This window comes from Arctopsyche grandis, chromosome 7, assembly GCF_051622035.1.
Source record: "Arctopsyche grandis isolate Sample6627 chromosome 7, ASM5162203v2, whole genome shotgun sequence".
In the NCBI taxonomy this organism is placed as follows: domain Eukaryota; kingdom Metazoa; phylum Arthropoda; class Insecta; order Trichoptera; family Hydropsychidae; genus Arctopsyche; species Arctopsyche grandis.
In genome coordinates this window covers 25,784,674-25,807,258 of record NC_135361.1, presented here as the reverse complement: position 1 = coordinate 25,807,258, position 22,585 = coordinate 25,784,674, and the positions used below count along the sequence as shown (strand labels likewise).

Here is a 22,585-nt window from a genome sequence, read left to right as displayed (position 1 = left end):
TCTGTAGTCAACTTCGGTTCGGAATTCGATTAAATTGATATAGTAAGATGTATTTGATCGATCGTTAATCGCCGGCATATATACATAACCCTCACGCGTACATTTTTTTATAATATTATTAGTACATACAAATGTACATACTTGGAATTTTATACAAATTAATTTATATTATATTTTTTTACCGAATTTTATACCATTTTTTTCTTTTTGTTACAGGTGATACTTTTTGAACTGCTTCCAAATATATAGATATGTACATTTGTCTGCCGATCATCGTCAATGTAAGTTTTATATTGTTTAGATATTAAAACAGTGGTTCTCAAATTGATATATGTATGTATTTGTAGTTGTGACGATTACAATTATAACAAGAGAGTATAAAATAGTGCAAGTATGGTAGGTGGATGAAGGAAGGAAAATTTGTAAGGTTAAGTAGGCGAGTATTGTTCGGAACAGAAATGCAAATGAAACAATATGAAATTTAAATATTTTATGTATGTATCAGTCAGTGCTTGAACCGTTTTTGAATCAATTATTCAATAAGTGAAACGTAAAGGAGTTTTGTAATAATAGCAATATATGTATGTACTTCTGGAGTATGTTCTGTATAAAATGAAGATCTTAGAAACGAAATACACGGTGATAGAAATGACAAGAATATTTGACAAACAAATTTATTTATTTTTTTACATATTTTCCTCTGTGACATTACAGAATACTCTAACACGTCACTGTGACCAGACATATAAGCATAATACCAATACTATATACATATAATAATTAAGGAGACATGTACATATGTTATAGATAATATTATTTTGAAAACATATTGTGGGTAGGATTATTTTTTGTCAATTTGATGGAGGAACCGCTTCAACAATGAGATTAGGTAAATTGGCAAACTCTGATAGGAAACGATCGACTTGGAGTCACAAACATCCAAGTCTGACCAGCAGCATTTAAGATTATACTCAGAATAAATTCTTTTCATTTGAGGGCAGCTCACGCGATCGAACCATGTGAACTTTCGGTGCTTAGTATCAACGAAACACCGAGCCACGCTGCTGGCTAAATGTGTGTAGTACAGCAAGTGTAGTTGTTTAAGTTATGTGGCTAAAATAAAGGACGAAAAGTGGTCAGTAAAAGTGCTTGAATGGTACTTAAAAGAAATGGAATAGAAAATCGCAAGTAAGGTTTGTCAGTGGACGAAGGAAAATGTGTGTAGATGAACAGTGTCCGGAATTGCGAATGATTTTGATTATGATGCAGAAAGCTTATTTTATTTTATTTTAAAAATATACCATGAAGGCTTAACAGGTAAACCCCAAATGGGCCTTCCTGGTCCACATAATTATTACATAGATACATGTAAATCTAAACGATATCTGACATCTATGGTCAGTATATATTACAAACATCGTATTAATACGATAAATAACGATGAATAACTTTCATGTAACAATACGAATTTTATATTCGATAAACAACCACAGAGACTTCTATGGTGAGCAATATGGCGAAACCTAAGATATAACAATAACTAAAGGTTCGCAACAGAAAATTGGGAAGGAAACGCCAATTTTACAGGAATCGTTTCAATGAAAATCAGAAAAATTGGCAAATTCTGATAAGAAGCGATCGACCTAGACAAATCAAGGTCTGGCCAACAGCAAGACTTGGCGGGAATCGAACTCGTAACATCAAGTACGAAATAATTCAACATTCACCACTAGACCACGCTGTTGGTTAAATTGTGAAATTGTGTACGAATATTTCTCTTCTTTTGAAACATTGCAAAATTTGTTACGTTGTACTTTTCAAGCTTACATTTTCCTATCTGAAACGTTCAAAATAATATGTATTTCAGTCGAAGAAGGGTTGAAGAATTTCAACGTCAATATGTCATGCATACTCGGCGAAGACGCGTACAAATTTGTCTTGGGCGATTGCATGCACGTCAGTTGCACCATTGCATCACTGCATCCATGCAATACGTTGCGCATGATTTATCGACAGCATCAATTTTTCACCGGTACGTACTACGTTTTTCCCGTAACGTCTTGTTCCGGCGACGAACGTATTACTTTCGCTTATAAATAATTCACAGAATTAAGTCCCGGGATTGCGGCACCGAATCCCAGCAGATCTCTCTTCCTTCCCCTTCCCGCACATCCTCTTCCCGAATGTGTGAATAATTTATTCGTTCAGTCGCACACGGCAGATGTGCTCGAGCGATAACGTAATAATTCTTTTACAAAAGATTAATGCCCGTCAAACGTGACGGCCTCTGCTCCTCTCTCTCTCTCTCTCTCTTTTTCTCTCTCCTCCGCAGAGTCCATATATGAAAAATTCAATTCGGCCAATGACGCATTGTTGCGTTATTGTTGTGGGCGCGTCGTAAATTTCCCCGAAGCGCGAAGATGTGTTTATTACGGCCTGGGACGAAAGTCGTGTTCGTTTCCCCCCCCCACTCTTCTGGTCGGGGCTAATTTTTATTGGGAAATTATTCAGAGGTGCGACAAGTGCCGCTAAACTGGTCGAATTATCATAAAATACTGCTTACCGATTTTGTTATCTGACGATCTTGTCAAGTGTTGCGTTGATAAATTGCTCGGACGTGCTAGAAAATGTCTTCAATAGTTGTGTTTGTCGATTTGTTTTCTTATTTTTGCATTTTATAAAGGTCGTGACTTTGCCAGCCAGAAAATATAGCGATTCTATTTATATGTAAGACTCCACTTTCTATAATAGAATTTGCACTTTTCCAAGATATGCAGTATTTTTCATTATCGTATGTTTTCTGTTTACCATTTTGCTTAGTATTCACTCTTCGGTACTCATAAATTCGTTTATTTTTTTTGAGTAAGTCTTAGATGTTGAATAACCCCACTTTTCTATTATATTAAAATTCGTGTGACATCAGGTGTGTGTATATACATAAAATATTTAATTTGACCCTTAATTTGCTGGAAATGTGTTATATTGATATATTTTTTTTTTAATTGCTTTTCATTGTTTATAAATTTTGTTCACAATTATAATAATTATCTATTATATATGATACAGTCGAAGTGTATTTTCAGTTGTAGTATATTCCAACTAGCGGTTTAGGTCATTCATATTCAATTACAATTCAACTAGAAAATTATATCTCTACAAGCACAAATACACTTTCACCAATGTGAGTTTTGACAGCTTTGATGTTTTTTTTCAAATTCAATATTTGCTGGGTATTAAAAATAAAGGATATAAATACCGTATTACGATAACTCTAACAATATGGTCAAAACAAAAATATGACTTTACAACTCTATTTACTAGTAGATTGACGTTTTCACAAAAACCGAATCTCTCCATCTATCCTGATACCAGCTAATTTATAGTTGAACTGTATTTTCAGTTGTAATATATTTTGACCAGTTGGAATTTAATACGTCATATGAGTTAACTTACGTGGCTTACACGGAATTTAATCCAACTAGTCAAAATATATTACAACTGAAAATATAACTATAACAGTGGTTGGTACCAGATGAGATGAAATACATTCCAGCTAATAAAAATTTATTACAACTGAAATATATAGTTCAACTGTAACATATGTATGTATGTATATGTATATTAGGATCATTTTTTAAAGTTTGCTTAATACTTTCTGCTAAGTTACATGTAATCTTTCCAATTTTATATAAAATCGTTTCAAAAAGTATCCAGTAGAATGCTCCAACGTAATTTCTTGCTCGTTTTTCACATTGCTCGAATTGCTACAATTGCTTGAAATACCAATTGATTGAAAAAAAAATAAAAACGGTGATGTTGCATATATACATACATATGCAGATATGTATGTACATATATTATATAATTTAATGACAGTATGACCCAAATATCTAAATGATTGACTATGGTTGAACAATTAAATTATAATTTACAATGACAATACAAATTTCCGCATTAGTTTAATCATACATATACATATATAACACATTTATCAAAAACGTATACGCATTGCATCCGTATGATGCATAACAATTAGCATAATCGCCGAAAAATGCAATAATAACAGATTATTATGTCAGATTCGTAATGGATTGCAAAGCTAACCATAAATAAAAAGCGCATTTGCATTTTTATTGCACAAAACGGAGGCATAATATAGTGCACAACTTCAACTGTAATTGCAGTCATTATTACGAGCTAATTTTTTTACCACTGCATGTACACAAACATATATGTATATATAGTGTATGTATAAAATGCTTTGATACGAAGAGTTTCCGACTCTACGAGCTTTTGATTTATTACACTCGTTATATTATCGTATTATGCGATATCTAGATAAGTACGTGTATTTTTAACGTATTGTTTGCCGCTATTTATTTTCAAATTACAAAAATGTAAATAATTATATTAAGCGATAAAAATAACCGGTCTTGTTTCAACAAACATATCCGTATATCTATTTATATATGTATGTAATACATAGTATGCGTAGAAATTTAATTAATTCCGAAATAAATTCCAAACAAATGGTAATAAATATAAAAATAAAAACTCATTACCGATACTCTCGAGTATATACGCAAAGACTGTGCAAATATTTGATTTCGTATAATTGGGTAGATGTACATATGTAAATAAATATGTATGCATGCAAAAAAGTAGTTGTCGTAAATTAAATACAATATAATATACAATGTGCGCTGTTATAATTGGCGAGTGTGTATAAACAATAATTTTTAATATGTTTTCGTAGGCATTTTTATTTTTGAATATTACAATTTATTATATTGTGTAGGTACATAGTAGAGTTCTGTGTCTAATATATAATTTGCTGTAAATAATATACGGTCTGTTTAATTTTCGATGATTATTTTCGTCTCTCTCTCTCATTGATTGGTATTTTGGATGTTCTCGGAGCTTGCGAAAGTTCGTCGTGACGTGTTAATCAAACATTTAAATAAATTTCGTTTTATTTATTTTAGTGTTTTGTGACCTTCGAGTTGTTCACCTTTACGCCATTTGCATAATCTATTCGTGCTGCTACCACTATTATTTTTATTATTTTTCTATTTCGATCGCACATATATAATATCGTGTGCATTCTTTTGAATTTATTGCCGAAGCTTTTTTGGCACTTTCATGGGCGGCTTTCTCGACAGTCCATAAATTCGTATCGCGAATGAATTTGTTTAAAACAAATTATCGTAGACGAGTGTTGGGTCTTTTTTTTTGGTTTCTTTCGTACGTGTGTGTGTTTTACGTCTGTCTTTTCAATTTTATGTCCTAAACTCTAGATAAGACATTTATTTTCAATTAACAGGTATACGAGGTGTCGCTCTATCAATTTTTCCTTATAGAATTTGGAAGCTGTGTCGTCAAAGTCGATTAACACTACTTTTTACTGCCGAACATGCAAAGTTGACCACGGATATGTATTTGGAGATTCTCTAACAGTAAAAATTTATTATGTGTACCAAAAGTCACTTACTCCTATGACATTCCTATAGCTTTCAATGAAATTTCAGGGCATTGATCGATATTTAACAATTTTTTCAAATTTGTTTTTAGATTTTAATCTAATATATAATTTCGAAAGTGATTTTGTAACTATGTAACTATGTATGTAAGTTTCTATGACGTCGATATCGATATGGTATACAACATCATCAACAAATGATAAGAAAAAAAAATCCTTATAAACATCTGTTTGAGAGATTAAGTTGAAAGCAGCTGGATTCTCCAGCTTTGCCCAGGTAGGTGAAAGTCGGAAAAAACATAGCAAATGAAACATTTTTCATAAAGTTTCATCAATTCTACATTAGCCAGCAGTTTGGCTTAGTGATAGCGTATATATTTAGCATCACTGAGGTCATAGGTTCGTGTCCTCGCCACTGCTGGTTAGATTTGGGGGTTTTGTGACTCCAAATCGATCGTTTCTCTATCAGAGTTTGCCAATTTTATCTGATCATTGCTGAAACGGTTCCTGAAAATTGGTATTAAAAAATCTAATCCTGTTGTTACAAAAATAATTTGTATTAATTATACACAGTAATCTGAAATCCATAGATGTCACTATGATTATTATTTCTGATTAATTGTTATAATCTATATATTCTGATTGAATATGTATGTATTACTGTATTTCTGATTTCTGATTGTTTATGTATTTCATTAACGTACACCCGTCGCATTGGAGCAAATCTGTAATGGCGAGTGTGTATTGATTTGTGACAATAAAATAAAATAAAATAAATAAATAAAATAAAATTTCGTTATACATAGTATACATATTCACAAGTTACTCGTAGTACCATGATACATATATGATACCAAAATTGGTAGTTTTATATTGAAAACTATAGCTAAGTATAAATAAATATGCATAGATTAGATTAAATTTGTACAAACAAATATTCTTAATTTTTTAATCATTTCATCTTCATTAGATCCCAATCAAAAATTTCTCACCATTTAACCACCTTGTTTTAACTTAGTGCTTAGAAAGTTTTAATATATATTTTAGCATGTATTTATTAAGAGTCAACATGCAAGATGGTCAATTTATTAGTTGAGAGATTGCGTCAACGCGAATCGGTGTAAATAACTTTATCATCTTGGGACAATGTGTAAATTCGGTTATCGGATTCGTGTTATCCGGTTATTACGCACTAGCTTTACGGCAACTTTTTATTTTATAATTTCTTTTACGATACGATAAATAAACACTAATGTTTATTTATTGGACGTTTTGAGAGCGGCTTTGTGTATAGTATACGAGAGACACAATGGCGCGAACCGAGCCATCCGATTATACATATATAATATAATATTACCCGGCATGAAATACAACCCCCGGTGTTTTGCGTTGTAAAAATAAAAATTTTCTCCGCGGAAATTTCCCGCCAATATTTCAAAATAGATATTTAATGTTTATGGTCGAACTTTCGAACGAAAACTCTTTATGGTCTCTGCGGCGAAGCTCTGCTATCACAAGACGATTTTTTACTGCCCGCCCCTCGTGCGGCTTTTCATAGTTGAAAGTTTTCCAGATAAGGTGTTCAGGAGGGGTTGTGGGTGGAAAAGTCACGGGAATACGGTTGGGAGTAACAAGTAGACCTCATAAACAAATATTTATGCGGCACCTTTTAAATATTGCATCGGGTCCACGTAAATATCCAACGTTGTGTAGTATTTCATAGATACGGGGTTTTTTATTATGGCGTAACATACGCCTCATTCGACGTTGAAAGGGTGTGTTATATTTTCTATATTTCTATTTTGTTTCGTTGCTGCTATTTTATTTGATTTTTTTCACCATATAAAATTCATAGTCTATGTGAAAGAAATAGCATGTTTGTAATACAGCTACAATCATATCTATGTATTTTCAATTCATTAATAATTTATTTTTCTAATCTACTTACATATTTTACATTATTTTTATTACATAAATACATCATAAGTACCATGACAGGAATTACACCACGGTGACACATATTTTATTTTACATATACATACATACATATGTATTTATTTACCACGAAGTCTTAAAAGGTAAGCCGCAATGCGCCTTCCTGTCCAATTACAAACATCGATATACATTTTTCAGAATCATTTTAACAAAGCATCATCGAGACATCTATGGATAAATATTTGACAAAGTTTTAGATAAACTTACATTTTCGGAGATTTTTTATATACAAATCGTCAAATTTCGTGATGAAAAACTCGAAATTTGTGAGACATTTATGGAAAAATTTGCAGCATTTTTATACGAATCTTTTGCAGCATTTTTATACGAAAAAACTCGAAAATTGCGAGAAATTGGTAAAGGTTGCCAATTTCTTGGAACCATTATGATGAAAATCAGATAGATTGGCAAACTCTGATAGAAAACGATCGACCTGGAGTCACAAACCAAGATCTGGCCAGCAGCAAACAGTGGGACAGATTATTTTTGTATATGAGTACTTACAATTTTTCAAACATAACAGTACATAGAATACAATAGAGACATCTATAGACAATCAACATTTTTTTCGATACGCAAATTTGAGAGAAATACATTATGTGGGGAGCATTATTTTTTTTTTTTTTACATATATACCAGGAAGGCCTTACAGGAAAATCCCAATGCGCTTTCCTGGCCAATTACAAATACAAATGCAGCATTTTTTTATTATAAGTCGTTGAATTGCGAGACACTGAAAAAACTCGCAAATTAACGAGACATCTATGAATTGTACATAAATTCTTATTGTACATCCATCAAATTTCAAATAGTGGTGACATAGTAGGTAGGAAGGATTTTTAGCCAATTTTTTTTCCGGGAACCGTTTCAGCAATGAAATCAGAGAAAATTGGCAAACTCTGATAGGAAACGATCAACCTGGAGTCACAAATCCAGGTCTGACCAACAGCATACTCTGAAAAATTCATTTTCATTCAGGGATAGAACCCGGCACCTTCTTGACGGTAAGCAGAAGCTTAACGTCCGAGCTATGCTGCTGGCATTTATAAGATTTAACAAATTCAAGATGCTAATAACTGGAATTTACGAGAAACTATGGGAAAGGATACATATTTATTAAATATGTATTCCGAAAAATCGGAAAATTTTAACAGGAGACGGTCAATCTGTTATTTTTTAATAAACATATCTCGCCAGTAGCATATTTGACCGGAACTTAAACCCATGACCTCTCTACTGGTATGCAATAGCTCTAACAGTGCACTGTAGAGCTATTGCATATATGTAGATCAAACTAAAAATGATTAAAAGCATCTGAAATTCTAAGATTCTTTATTTTTTGTTCAATTTGATTTTCTCAACGGTTTAATGAACTTTCTCTTTTATATAATAGATAAAAACATTTGGATGAAAAGATCATTTTCAAGTTTTTAATTGATCTTGTTGTTTTGATAGCTTAATTTAGAATCAACATCATTCATATTTTTGAAAGCCAATTTTTTCAAGGAAAGCTCTTGGATTGTCTACTTATCAATTTTCCTTCGTAATGCTATATTATACATACTACATTCTTCAGTATACGCATAATTTCTTTAAAACAAATTCAAATGTCCTGTATTGTTCACTTGCTGATTATTCTAATTCAAAATCTAAAAATATTTTTTTAATACATTTTTTGTTTAAAAATGTATTAAAAAAATTCCCCTGTTTAAAAAGTCACGGCACGCCACTGATATATGTATACATACATATGGATGTATGTATGTATATGAAAAGTTAAATATCTGTGTTTAAACAATAATATAATATTTGTAGACATATAATATAGTCTATTTTTTAAATATAACTTATCCGTCTAAGTAGTACTGTGCGTTTTCAAGCTTTTCCACTACATATATCTTTAGATTCATACCTCCATACGCATGTACATATGTACATATGTAGTTGTGTATGTTTGGAATGTCCGTCTATATTTAAATTTTAATGGATAAATATATATTTTCCTTTTGACTAAAGTCGATCTTATAAATCAATATGGCGTATAGCGCCGGCGCTATTCTTAAAACTCGTAAAGATCTAATTTTTAACGGTCGCTTACGTCTTTTTATTGCGGCGGTAAATATCGTCGTCGGAGGATGTGGTAATTTCTAGAGAAAAACGACGATAAGCAATAATTATTACGTCGTGAATTTTACTGAACAACTGCTTATACATACGTAGATATATGTATACGATTAAAATAATGAAAAGTTGCGTGGTTGAGGCACGCTTTCGCCTCTAGCAATAAAATCATCATTATGCTACTACTATTTTACATCCAGTTCATACATATATATTTATAGATACAATGCCCTTTGCGGGGGATTGAAATGCAACGAAGAAGCTGGCTGAGAGGAAGAGGATAAAAATTTCGATATAAATTTTATACTTCGGTTTATTGTTGTTGTATGGATTTTTAACGATGTTTATATGACGCGGAAAAGTTAATAAGAACTTTACAAAAAAGCCTCATTATACGAGTTCGTCTGCCTCGATTTTATGTTGATTGCCCGTCTTTCGCGGGCTATTCATCTCCAAGTGGTTGAAATGCCAATAAAAATTTATTAAGTAGCACGGAGACAGGTTCCTGACTTACAATATGTAGTGGTCGCATGATGAAATGCTCAACTACCTAATTTCCCATTAAGCAAATACCGATGGATTTTAAGAAAGCACGTATTAAAAACGGCCCTCAATTTTTATGGTTTTCCAATTAGTATCAGTCTAATGGTGAAGTTCTCACAGTCTATGAAATTATTAAATTAGTTTGGATTCGTGGATGCTTATGAAGATAAAACTTACGCGAGTGTAGTATATTTAAGAAACATATGAAGCTGGATGCATAGAAGGCATCGACGAATTCCACTGTCATAGGGGGTGGACCGGATGTTCAGAGAAGGACCTTGTTCGAGTCGGTCCAAGTACGTCTACGTACAAATATGTATCACTGTCATCTCTTTTTCAAAACAGTTATAAAATATAATCCAAATATATGTATGCAATATGTACATATGTATAAACGCAGCATTTCTGCGAAGTATGATAAGTCTTGATGTCACGGGTTCGATTCCCACTAAGAGTCTCGTTGTTGGCCAGACCTTGGTTTGTCGAGGTCGATCGTTTCTTATCAGAATTTGTCAATTTTTCTGATTTTCATTGAAACGGTTCCTGTAAAATGGGCTTTTCCTTACAAATTTTCTGTTGCAAACCTTGAGTTATTGTTATATCTCAGGTTTCGCCAGATTTCTCACCATATACATATGTCTCCGTGGTTGTTTATCGATTGTTACATTAGAAATGAAAATTCGTATTGTTACATGAAAAATGTTTTTAAACGTATTTATACGATGTTTGTAATATCTGACCACAGATGTCAGGTATTGTTTCGATTTAAGAATCGTATCGAAACTACTCAAAACTCACTGAAAACAAATACATTATTCATAAATCACTTCGACTTCATTTAAACTCAATATTCTTGATAACTTTAAACAATTAAAAATTTCATTCGGTGAAATGTCCGTCGGCCTAATGTACATTTGGCCATATGCCCTTTCGACCAAGCGTCCGTCAACTATGTCTATATGTACATATGTAAGCAAATGTAAGCATTCCATTCCAAAGCAGCAAGTTTGTTACCGACCACACATCTCCTCAAACATTTTTCGTATTATCGGATACGTACATACATATGTATATCTATCGAGTTGGAAATAAATATGCGTTTGACAAAAATGACAATGGGCGCTGATTAACCTTCGTGATGACCCATTGTTTGACGGTCGATGATTAATGCGAAAATATCACACGGATTGACATCTCTATTCTTGTAAATTACACCAGTGTCACAGTTATGAAATCTGATCACCATTCGCTACAATACGTTCACTACCAGGAAAATCTTTTCATGATTTTTTTGTACCGAGTGGGTTTTGAAAAGATTATATTTGATAAATACATAATCGATTTGATTGTGAAGCGGATTTTTTAATATTATTTTTTTATTAAAAAATATATTCCGTCACCGATGAAGCTCATTCAAGTTTGTGTGATGTAATGGAGCGAAAAGCCTTAGAGTCGGAATTCCATGAAACCAAAATCACTTAAAACGAATATTCAAAACATTGGTTATTTTACATCTATGTATTAAGTATTTTCATTTAATATATAAATGAATCAAGTTTAATTTAACTCAATATATGTCTCTTCGTCTTATTTATCGTTATATTGTTGGTTTTAATTTAAACTTAAAATTTTTATTATATATCATAACGGATGTAATGGTAATAATGTAAAACTATGGCAGCAAAATAATGATTTGATTATTTGAATATATTTTCATCATCCGTTTCAGTTTACGGCTTACTTTGCTTATTATTTTTTTGTTCAAATTTATATTGTAGGAATATGTGCTAACTGCACATTTTCGCTGCACCAAAATTAAGTGCATTCTGCCGACTGGCTTTCGTATTTCTTGCTTTATTTTATTTTACTTTCATTAATTGTATGCAGTACTGAAACGTCAGCGGTCCGAAGTTTATTGCCGGGCGCTTCCTGGTGCTTGTGTTTTTCGGAAAAAATTTACACATGTAAAATTCAACACTAGGAATTTATATAAATGTGTATATTTTTTTGAAAGGAAACGCGAGTTTGAATTATTCTTTTAATTGGACGTTTCCAGTTCACATCGAACGACTTCGAATGTGTATAATTAAAAATCGATATATTTTAATTGGCAAAGTTTTTCAAACTACGAGCGAACAGAGACCGGAAAATGAAAAGTTTTGAGAAAAAAATTGTGTGTACAAATATACATGTATATATCATAATCATCATTTACAATCATTGACCATCCACTGATGGAAGATTCTGACACGGTTCCATTGAGCAATTCTCATCCATCTTATTTTTTTATAACTTAAAATCACTATAAATATTATATGTATGATACACATTAAATATCAAGAAAATAAAAATAATTTAAAATGTCAAAATAAAATAATGAAATATTGTTTAAAAAAATACTACTTCTGGTTTACGAATTCTGACCAAAACCTTATCAGCTCTAAGTTGGTACATAAAAAATACAAATATAAATTTTCGGCTTGGTACGTTCAGGGGTGTGGAAAGAATCGTGGTCCATAACATTTTTGACTTTTGGAGGAAAAAATCCCACTTCCCACTTTATTAAATTTAGTGATTTTTTTTTTATTTTCATCACATTAATCCAAGAATAATATATTATATTTTTCGTGAAGAGCTCACATATTTAAGGGGTCGAAAAAAATAGTAGAAGAAAAATCGAACAAGAGTAAACTGCCACTTCCGGTTGACCAATACTTACCAAATTTTATACATAACTTGGTTATTAAGCTTAAACTTCGAGATATGAAATTTTAGTTCAGTAAACCTAAAGGTTTCTGAGAAAAACATAAAATACTAGTAAAAGTACTACTTTCGGCTTAGGAAAAAATATTTAAAAAATATCGGGGTATAAAATTTACAATGTCTATTACATGTAAAAAATTCATTCTGATTTGATTAGCCGTTTGGGAGATAATTAAATTCAAAAACTTAAAAAATGAGGTCATCTATAAAGGGACGTACCATTTCCGGTCAACTTATAAATTTAAAAAAAAATTACGTCGTATCGATAAGAATTTTAGTAACCTATACTAAGTTTCAGTTTGATAGGATGAACGGTGTTCAAAAAATCCTCAAAATACACAGACGCACACACATTTTTTCTAGATCATGAAAACGTGATTAGTGATCGATTCTGAGTTCGCATGATCACAAAACTTCATCTACATATTGTTACTATGTACATATGTACATATAGCCAGCAGTATGGCTTAATGGTAGCGTGTATGTTTAGCACCAAGTGATCAGTGGGTTCGATCCCTCATCCTGCTGGTTAGATTTGGGGATATTTGTGACCCAAAATCGATCGTTTCTTATCAGAGTTCGCCAATTTTATCTGATCGTTATTGAAACGGTTCTTCAAAATTGGCAAAAATCATCTTTCCTGTTGTCACAAATCTTCTGTATTTATTGTGTGTTTAATTTGTATAAATTGTGTACGAAATCTAAATCCATAGATGTCTCAATGGATTAATTCTGTGATTAATTAATTAATTGTTATTTCGTGTTCTTCAGCTTCGGGAAATACAGTGATTTATGTAATAATAAAATGCTGCATTGTTTATAATTAATTGTCCAGGAAGGCGCATTGGGGTCTTCCTGTCAAGCCTTCCTCGTATATATCAATGTAAAAATGATAAAAAAAAAGTAGATAAAATACATAAGCACATCATATGATGCATGATATAATAACTAATTCTGCCACGAATTTGACTACGAACATGGTCAAAAATTTTAGTTTACCTTTTTCACATTGCGGTTTACAAAAGCTCACTGGAAAAGACTTCGATAATGGTTTGATGTAGTTTATTGAAATGTAAAATTTGCACGTGGTGGTTCAGCGGAGCGTACGGAACACAAGTTGTCCGTACGCCGTCTGCTCGAACTCTGTCGACCGTCGCGTATTTCCGCTTGGGCCGACACTAATGCCAACTCGTCAATAATGCCAATCGACAATCAGTTAATAAGACTGTTTGCCACACGTCATTACAAAAGTCGGAACATAGTCCCACATAGGAAAACTGTTGAACAATACAGTTATTCTACAGAGTTACAGCATTACTGACGAGTCGTTTACAATAAATCATAGCTCTTAAAATAATTAAATAGAGGGTGAATAATGAAACCTTTGCCTCATCCAGTGTGAGGATAAAATCAATTTATTGGTTCAGTAATATTTCAACTTATAGGTATACCTCTGGTGAATGTTGTTTCTATTTACATTAAAATTTTTGAAATCTCCTTTGAAGCTGTGAATAAGCATTACAAGATAAGTTTACTTTAAAGAAGAGAGAGTGGACTGTATATGGTTTAAAACTTAAGCATTCCTCATCTTGATGTTAACTTAGACAATACAATGTTGACACTGTTACAGTTGTCAAGACAGATCAGCTATTACCGATCAACTAAACTTGATTAGTGAGTGTAATGCTCCTAAGTTAACTTGATTTCATCAACAAGTAGCACAAACATTGCTAAATTAAAAGTAAATTGGAAAGTCATTCATTCATTCCTACAAGCAGGAAATGAAGGCGAACTATGATTATAGATGTCTCTACGTTAAACATCGAAATGTTCAGTATTATAATATTTACTTATTCTATGATTCACATAAATACTATAAACAGTAAGAGTTAACTTATGTTTTCATAACAAGAAACATAAGACCTGCGGATGACTCCCGGCAGGTCATAATTAAGTAGACATGAAATAATTTAAGATGCTCCATTAAGTGTGGCTTGGAGACTAACATTAACAAATCATGAATCTAATTTTAACTGTCAAATTTGAACAGTTTATTTTAAACTCGGATATAATCCTTCCGAGTGATGACATGAGACAAGTCTTATATTATAAAGACAAAATGATTAGATTAAATTCGGAGATATATATTGCCGAATGTTAAAATGAAAATAGCTTAAATTATACACACAACACAATTAAAGTGAATTACGGAGTACTACTATTAACATTGAATGATTTAAACTCATGATTACATCTAATAAGTAATATGAGTTGGGGGTAGTGTCTTCGGGTTAAACTAAGCTACCGAAGTTGACGGAATTGAAGCTGCTGTTTCTCCTCCCTCTTGCTGATCTTCCTTCCTGTCAAGTGGTCCTTGTGGTAGAATCGGCAATGGCGCCACTAGATGACTGGACCGACGAAACTCTCCGCTGGCAGTAAAGACGTCGACGACTCGAACTCTGCCATCTGGTCCGGGATACAATTTAGTGACTCGACCCAAGACCCATCGGGTTGGCAGCATGTGTTCCTCCTTTAACAGGACCATTTGACCCACACTCAGATTGTTGCTCGAGTCCTTCTTCCATTTGTGTCGTAACTGCAAAGAGTGTAAATATTCCGCCGACCAACGTTTCCAAAATGCTGCTGTGGTCAATTGTATCTGAAGCAGATTGGCATGGACATTAGTGTTATATTTAACCTCCATTGGAAGAGCGAGTAAGGATCTGCCAATTAAGAAATGTCCAGGTGTGAGGGGTAAAAGGTCTAGTGGATCCGAAGACAAGGGACTAAGAGGACGGGAATTCATGCAAGCTTCTATTTGAGTCAATACCGTACAAAATGATTCGAAATTTAAGGTGGTGGCCTTTAACACCTTGTTTAAATGAATCTTCATGGATTTAACCGCTGCTTCCCACAGCCCTCCCATGTGAGGCGCCCTTGGCGGGTTAAACTTCCAACGAATCCCTTCGGAGGCTACATACCGTAGTAGCTTCTCCTCATGAGGACGTTCGTAAATTAATTTTACTAAATTAACGAGTTCACGACTTGCACCGACAAAATTAGTAGCATTGTCGGAATATATCGTATTGGGCCTGCCACGTCTGGCTACGAATCTTCTTAAACAATTTAAGAAATTTGAACTCGTTAAGTCTCCGACAAGTTCCAAGTGAACTGCCTTACTGGAAAAACACACAAAGACACAAACGTAACCCTTAATTATCTTAGAATTCTTATTGCAACCACTCTTCACAGGAAAAGGTCCTGCGAAATCTATCCCCACATGACTGAAAGGAAAATTCGCAGTGGTACGTTCAAGCGGGAGTAATCCCATTAATCTATTGTGTGACAGTGGTTTATTTCTGAAACAAATGACACATGAACGCACCACTCCTTTGACAGTATTATGTCCGGCCAATGGCCAATAGGTCTGCCGCAATAACGACAGTAAGGCTTGAGTACCCAAGTGAATATATTTCAAGTGCGCATCTCGGACAATCATGTGTGTAAGTTTATGCTTATTTGACAAGATAATGGGTGACGTTGATAGAGTTGTTCCCAGAGGAAGTCTACTTCCAACACAAATTAAATTCTCGTGGAATAGAGGGGACAATTTAGCTAATTTACTGCTACTGGGAATTGGATGTCCCTTGCTCAGCAAACGATATTCCAATGGAAATGATTCCATTTGCGATAACCTTATCAAATTATTTAAAGCATCTTTTAATTCTAAAGCGGACGGTTCGTTATTTTCTTTAACGTTTAATTGTTTATTCCTTAGTGGCCGACGAACATATGATAAAACTCGAAGGAGTCTTGGAAGATGAGAATGTTTATCTATCCAATTATTTTCCCTCACAAGGGTAGCGTTAGTGACTACCCTTCTCTCTGGAAGATCTATTGTGATCTCAGGAGGTCTTCGAGGCCATCGTGATTCGTCTAATTTCAACCAACTAGGGCCGTCCCACCATAACGAATTATGATTTAATTCTGATGGTTGAGTCCCTCGAGAAATTAAATCTGCTGGATTGTCTGTAGAGGAGACATGGTACCACTCAATGGGTTGAGATATTGATTGGATTTCGGCCACTCGATTGGCAACGAAGGTGGTCCATTTACATGACTCTCCTCTAATCCAATGCAATGCGACGGTTGAATCCGTCCAATAATATTTTTCATTAATATGAATTGTTAATTGGTCTATTGTTGACTTCATTAACTTTGATAATAACATAGCGGAGCACAGCTCTAAACGCGGAATAGTTACAAAACTGAGCGGAGCGACTCTCGAACGAGAACACACAAGATGACATTTGGAATTTCCCAATTGATCAGTACATTTTACATAAATACAAGCACCATAAGCTTTCTCGGATGCGTCACAAAATCCGTGTGCCTGTATATTAATGACATTATTTAGTATTATCAATCTAGGAATTTTATAAAGTTTCATGACTGTATTGGATAATTGACAATCTTTCCATTTTTTGAAGATTGTCTGAGGAATGAATTCATCCCAACCAATGGTTTGTTGCCAGACAGATTGCATTAATATCTTATAATTAATTAACAATGGAGATAATAGTCCTAATGGGTCGAAGATCTGACTAATTACTGATAAAAAGTTTCTTTTTGTTATATTTTCAGTCTCGACTTCGGTTTGAACCTTAAATACAAAAACGTCTTCCCGCGGTTTCCAAAATAAACCTAAAGTTTTGTGTGATTCGTTAGAGAAGTTAAAATCTGAACAATCGTCAGCTTTAACATCCGTGATTATACAGGAGTTGTTCGATGTCCATTTGCTTAAGGGCATACCGGCTGATAATAATATGGTTTCCAGTTGAACCTTTAATAATTTACCAGCTTCAATAGTATTAGTTCCCGTGAGCAAATCATCAACATAAAAATCACGTTCGATCACTTTACTAGCGATGGGATATTTGTTTCTATTCTCCTCTGCTAACTGATTTAGACATCTAGTAGCTAAAAATGGGGCTGAAGCAGTTCCGAATGTTACTGTATTAAGCTTGTAATGCTTGAATTTACTCTGGGGATCTGTTCGCCAAATGATTCGTTGTACATTTTTATTTTCCTCTGCTATTTGAATCTGTCGGTACATCTGCTTAATATCCGCAGTAATCACGTATTTATGGAGTCGAAAGTTGAGTAGTAAACTTAACAAATCTGATTGGACATTAGGTCCCACCATCAAAATATTATTTAGTGAGATATTAGACGTTGTCTTTGCGGACGCATCAAAAACTACACGATATTTAGTGGTAAGGCTAGACTCCTTAACCACGACGTGATGAGGTAAATAACAATGAACCTCATGTGCCTCCGGAGGTTCACACTCTGACATATGTCCTAAATTTATGTACTCTTCTAAAACTTTATTGTATTCCATTTTTAAATTATTATTGGCTAAAAAACGTCTTTCCAAAGTTTTGTGTCTTTTCTCCGCAATGTGCAATGAACTTCCTAATACTACCGGGGAATTTTTATATGGTAAAGCTACACAAAATCTACCGTTTTTATCTCGTGATGTGTGTGCTTGGAAATGTTCCTCACATCTTTTCTCCTCAAGAGATTGATGTTTTACCATAGGAACCTGGTCGATCATCCAAAAGTTTTGAATGTGACTGTCTAATTGACTTAAGCCTATGTGGCTCTTCCCTGGAGCATTATTTACTTCGGGATATGGACCAACTATTGTCCATCCGAATTCGGTATCCTTTAAGATAGGCATACCTTTTCCTAACTGGATGGTTCCTGCTTTCATAGCATGAACGCAAATCTCGGCGCCGAGCAATAAATCGATTGGCGTCGGTTTATTCCAAAGGGGATCTGATAACTTGATTCCCGCTGGTATTGAAATTAACTGTTGATCCAGTTTCACAGTTGGAATTTCGCCAGTAATTTCTGGTAATACCAAACACAACACTTTGGTTGAGTAATTAGTGGTTGAAGACCTTATGGTCACCTTGGTGATGTGACGAATGCTACTTTCTTGATTAGCGATACCTACAATTTTTTGAGAGATTTTCTCTAATTTGAAGTTATTCTTCTTAGCGAAAGATGTGGTAACATAGTTGACTTGTGAGCCGGAATCTAATAATGTGCGACCCTTAACGACCGTTCCATTGGACGTTATAATGTCTACTTGTACCGTCGGTAAAATTATCTCCCTTTGAGAGAAATGAGTAGAATGAGCATTAATTGACTTCCTTCCCGTATTATTGGAACTAAATGTATCGTCCTGATGCAACAAAGTGTGATGGTTTTGTTTGCACCTTAAGCAATTATAGTTAGACTTGCAATTTGTTATCTTATGCGATGAATTTAAACATTTAAAACACATGTTATTAGATTTAACGAATTCATTTCTTTCCATACTGGATTTTGCTTTGAATTTATCACATTTGCCTATGAAATGATTATTTCGACAGAATGCGCATGCGTTTACCTTACTTGATGGGTTTTTGTTCGCGACATGAGTTCTCATGATTCTTTGACGACTATGAGGGAATTCCTTCACCGTAGTTACAGATGCAGTAGATTGTAATACATTACATCTATTCTGCAAGAATGTCTCTAAACTTTCATATGGTGGCATTTCTCTGCTAACCAGCGATATTTCCCAGTCTCTTACTATATTAAAAGGTAATTTCCTTAGAACTAAACATGTTACCCATGGATCTAAAATTTCTCTCGCGTAACCCAACGATTCAATGTTTTTAATACACACTGTTACCTGATTCAATAGATTTCTCAATTCGATATGTGATTCTCTTGTGATTAATTTTAAGTCACAAAGTGAATTAATCCTAGTTTTGAGATTAAGTCTTGGTAAATTATATTGCTTGTCTAAAATACTCCAAGCTATTTCGTAATTGTCTGAGCTAATATCTAAACCTGATACAGCTGCCAAAGCGGGACCGATTAAGGATTGATGCAAATATTGCAATTTCGTGACATTCGAATATTCCGTTTTGTTTCCTATTATATTCTTAAAAGCTTGTTGAAACGATTGCCATTCAGATGGATCTCCCTGAAATGTGGGAATGGTTAACGTCGGTAACTTATCTCTAGCAAATTTAATTGTTGCTTGCTCTACCTTTAGTTTACTATCTTGAAAGGATTGGCAATCTAATGCTGCTTTAAGATTTTTAACTGTTATTGTAATTGCATCGTACTCTTCGTCTATTTTGGCCGCTTTCGATATGTCTGTAAGGTTATCTAAATACTCGTAATGGAGTTTTCGGACATAATCGTATGCTTCTTTAATGGTTTGATACTGTCCTTCATCTAATTCGGAGGATTTATCTATTTTTCCTTTTAGTCTTTGTACCGCGCCTGAATACCTTAATTCTATTGACTGAGTCTGACTTCGAGTCTGATGTATTCTAGAGCTTGACCTGTCTCTAATAGGTTCTACGTCCCTAGTTGGATTTCGACCTTTATGCGACTTGGAAGTCGAAGCTTCTATTTCCTCGTTTTCAGCACTTGACATTTGTTTCAGAAAGTTGCACTATTTCGTCTCATAAATACAGTTGTTCTCTACTATAGCTGTCAATTGAACTATTCGTAGAGATAAGGTAATAATATTCAATGATTAACCGTGAATCTTAATATTCTACTTTAACTATTATCACCAGAATCTATCCAACATATTTTGGAAGAAATAACAACCCTAAATTGGTGGGTGCTTGATTTAAACCACTTTGGGGCTACAAGTATAATTCCACATTTATCGTGGAAGGGGGGGGGGGGAGGGTGTTTCTACACACATTAAGAAACAAAGATCTACCGATATGAATATACCGGTATGTACTTGGTTTAAGCCACTTTGGGGCTACAAGTATAATTCCACATTTATTGTGGAGGGGGGAGGGGGGAGAAAGTTTCTACACACATTAAGAAACAAAGAGATCTGCCGGTATATGAATATACCGGTATGTACTTGGTTTAAGCCACTTTGGGGCTACAAGTATAATTCCCCACGTGCTTTGCTAATTTTACACTACATCTGATTTTACACTTTTAATACGAAATTCGATGCGACCGATGAAACATTCCTTCGTAGCGCGATATTATTTTATACAATCGCGTTAATTAATTGTTATACTTTAAAACATATTTTAAAAACTGACCTACCCACATGATTGCCTTTTGAACAGATTGCCTGAGATTGAATACATTCACTTACTTGAATATCCTTTACGATGTTTATGTGATCGTTCCGATAATTTTGGATTACCTCTGTGTCCCATGCGTCTTTGTAGGTTATGTTTTTATTTATATATTTTCTGCGTCAATCACGCGGTCATGTACCTCTGTACATCAATCAATATATTGCTGAAATAGAAGCAAACATGTTATTAGTATTGGAAAGGTATGGATAGTTACAAAGGAACGATACCGATTTCTTAATTGACATCCATTTTTTCTCGACCACGTTTTTTCCTATTGGTTTGTCCGTTTGGTGTTGTGGCCTAGGTTACTGGTGTCCGGTTCGAAGTGACCATCATGGAAAAGACTTCGATAATGGTTTGATGTAGTTTATTGAAATGTAAAATTTGCACGTGGTGGTTCAGCGGAGCGTACGGAACACAAGTTGTCCGTACGCCGTCTGCTCGAACTCTGTCGACCGTCGCGTATTTCCGCTTGGGCCGACACTAATGCCAACTCGTCAATAATGCCAATCGACAATCAGTTAATAAGACTGTTTGCCACACGTCATTACAAAAGTCGGAACACTCACCTAGGTCTCATACCCTCCCCCCCCCACCCACTCTCGCCGCACATTCCGACCGTTCGTGCTTCGGATATTTTCAGCAATTAAAATAATTCCCGCGCTTCAGCCGCCAATAAAATTTACTTTCCATTTAATTCCCATCCGGTGGCGTTAATTGTGAAAACCCTGGCGGAATCCTGGCCTCTGGAAGCTTAGCAAACACTATAATATACCTATTCTCCGTGGACAATCGACATAATTGCACCATTCTAATTCGGTCCTGGAATGCAATTGCGCGCATATTTCTTGCGCATTCAAAAGCCCCACCGATCGCTATCTCAATCACTAGATTTTACTAAATAATTACAATTACGCATCATTTGCATATTGTAAATTGCAACGTTTGCCCGTGCGGTGTTATTTATGTATTTACTTATATTTTTTTGTTCAGCGATGGGTGCATCGTTGCATTTGAATGAATGCACTCGTAGAAGGTTTTCAGTGTCGTTTTTAATGTTGGACATTATTATCCCTTTCGTGACCGGACGACATGTGCACGGACATGAATAAAAAAAAAATGCATTAATTTCAAATTCAATTGTTATATTATAATAATATAATATATTATGAATGTATATAATACATACATATATACATATATAAAAATACAAACTGGAAGTCTGAAGTCTTCGACTAATTATTGTAATACTAGTATTGTGCCCGTTGATATTTCTACGTATGTTTTTGGAAGGTAATTTATTCATGAACCAAATCCAAGGTTATTGTCGCTAATAGTTTTATCATGGACAGCCTTTGCGGTCAATTTGCATCGCCCTTCACTCCAACCCTCGAGCTGCCCTCTGATTCCATCCCCGCACGCTCGCTCAGCCGTCCTGTACAAATGAGCATGTGTGTCTTCGACAGTGTTCACGGCACTTCTGCATTATTAT

At 34.2% G+C, this 22,585-nt stretch overlaps 2 protein-coding genes across 2 annotated transcripts in view; one reads left to right on the top strand and one right to left on the bottom strand.

The window, feature by feature from the left end:
* Su(var)3-3 (lysine-specific histone demethylase Su(var)3-3) overlaps window positions 1-22,585 on the top strand; it is a 614,721-nt gene that overhangs the window by 563,241 nt on the left and 28,895 nt on the right. The window lies entirely within an intron of this gene.
* On the bottom strand, window positions 3,560-21,706 carry LOC143914712 (uncharacterized). Its single transcript, XM_077435012.1, has 3 exons — window positions 21,663-21,706; window positions 13,922-20,316; window positions 3,560-3,591 (listed from the first exon to the last, which is right to left on the bottom strand). Exons 1-2 carry the CDS (start codon window positions 21,704-21,706, stop codon window positions 15,198-15,200), a joined length of 5,163 nt encoding a protein of 1,720 aa, XP_077291138.1. The 3' UTR covers window positions 3,560-3,591; window positions 13,922-15,197.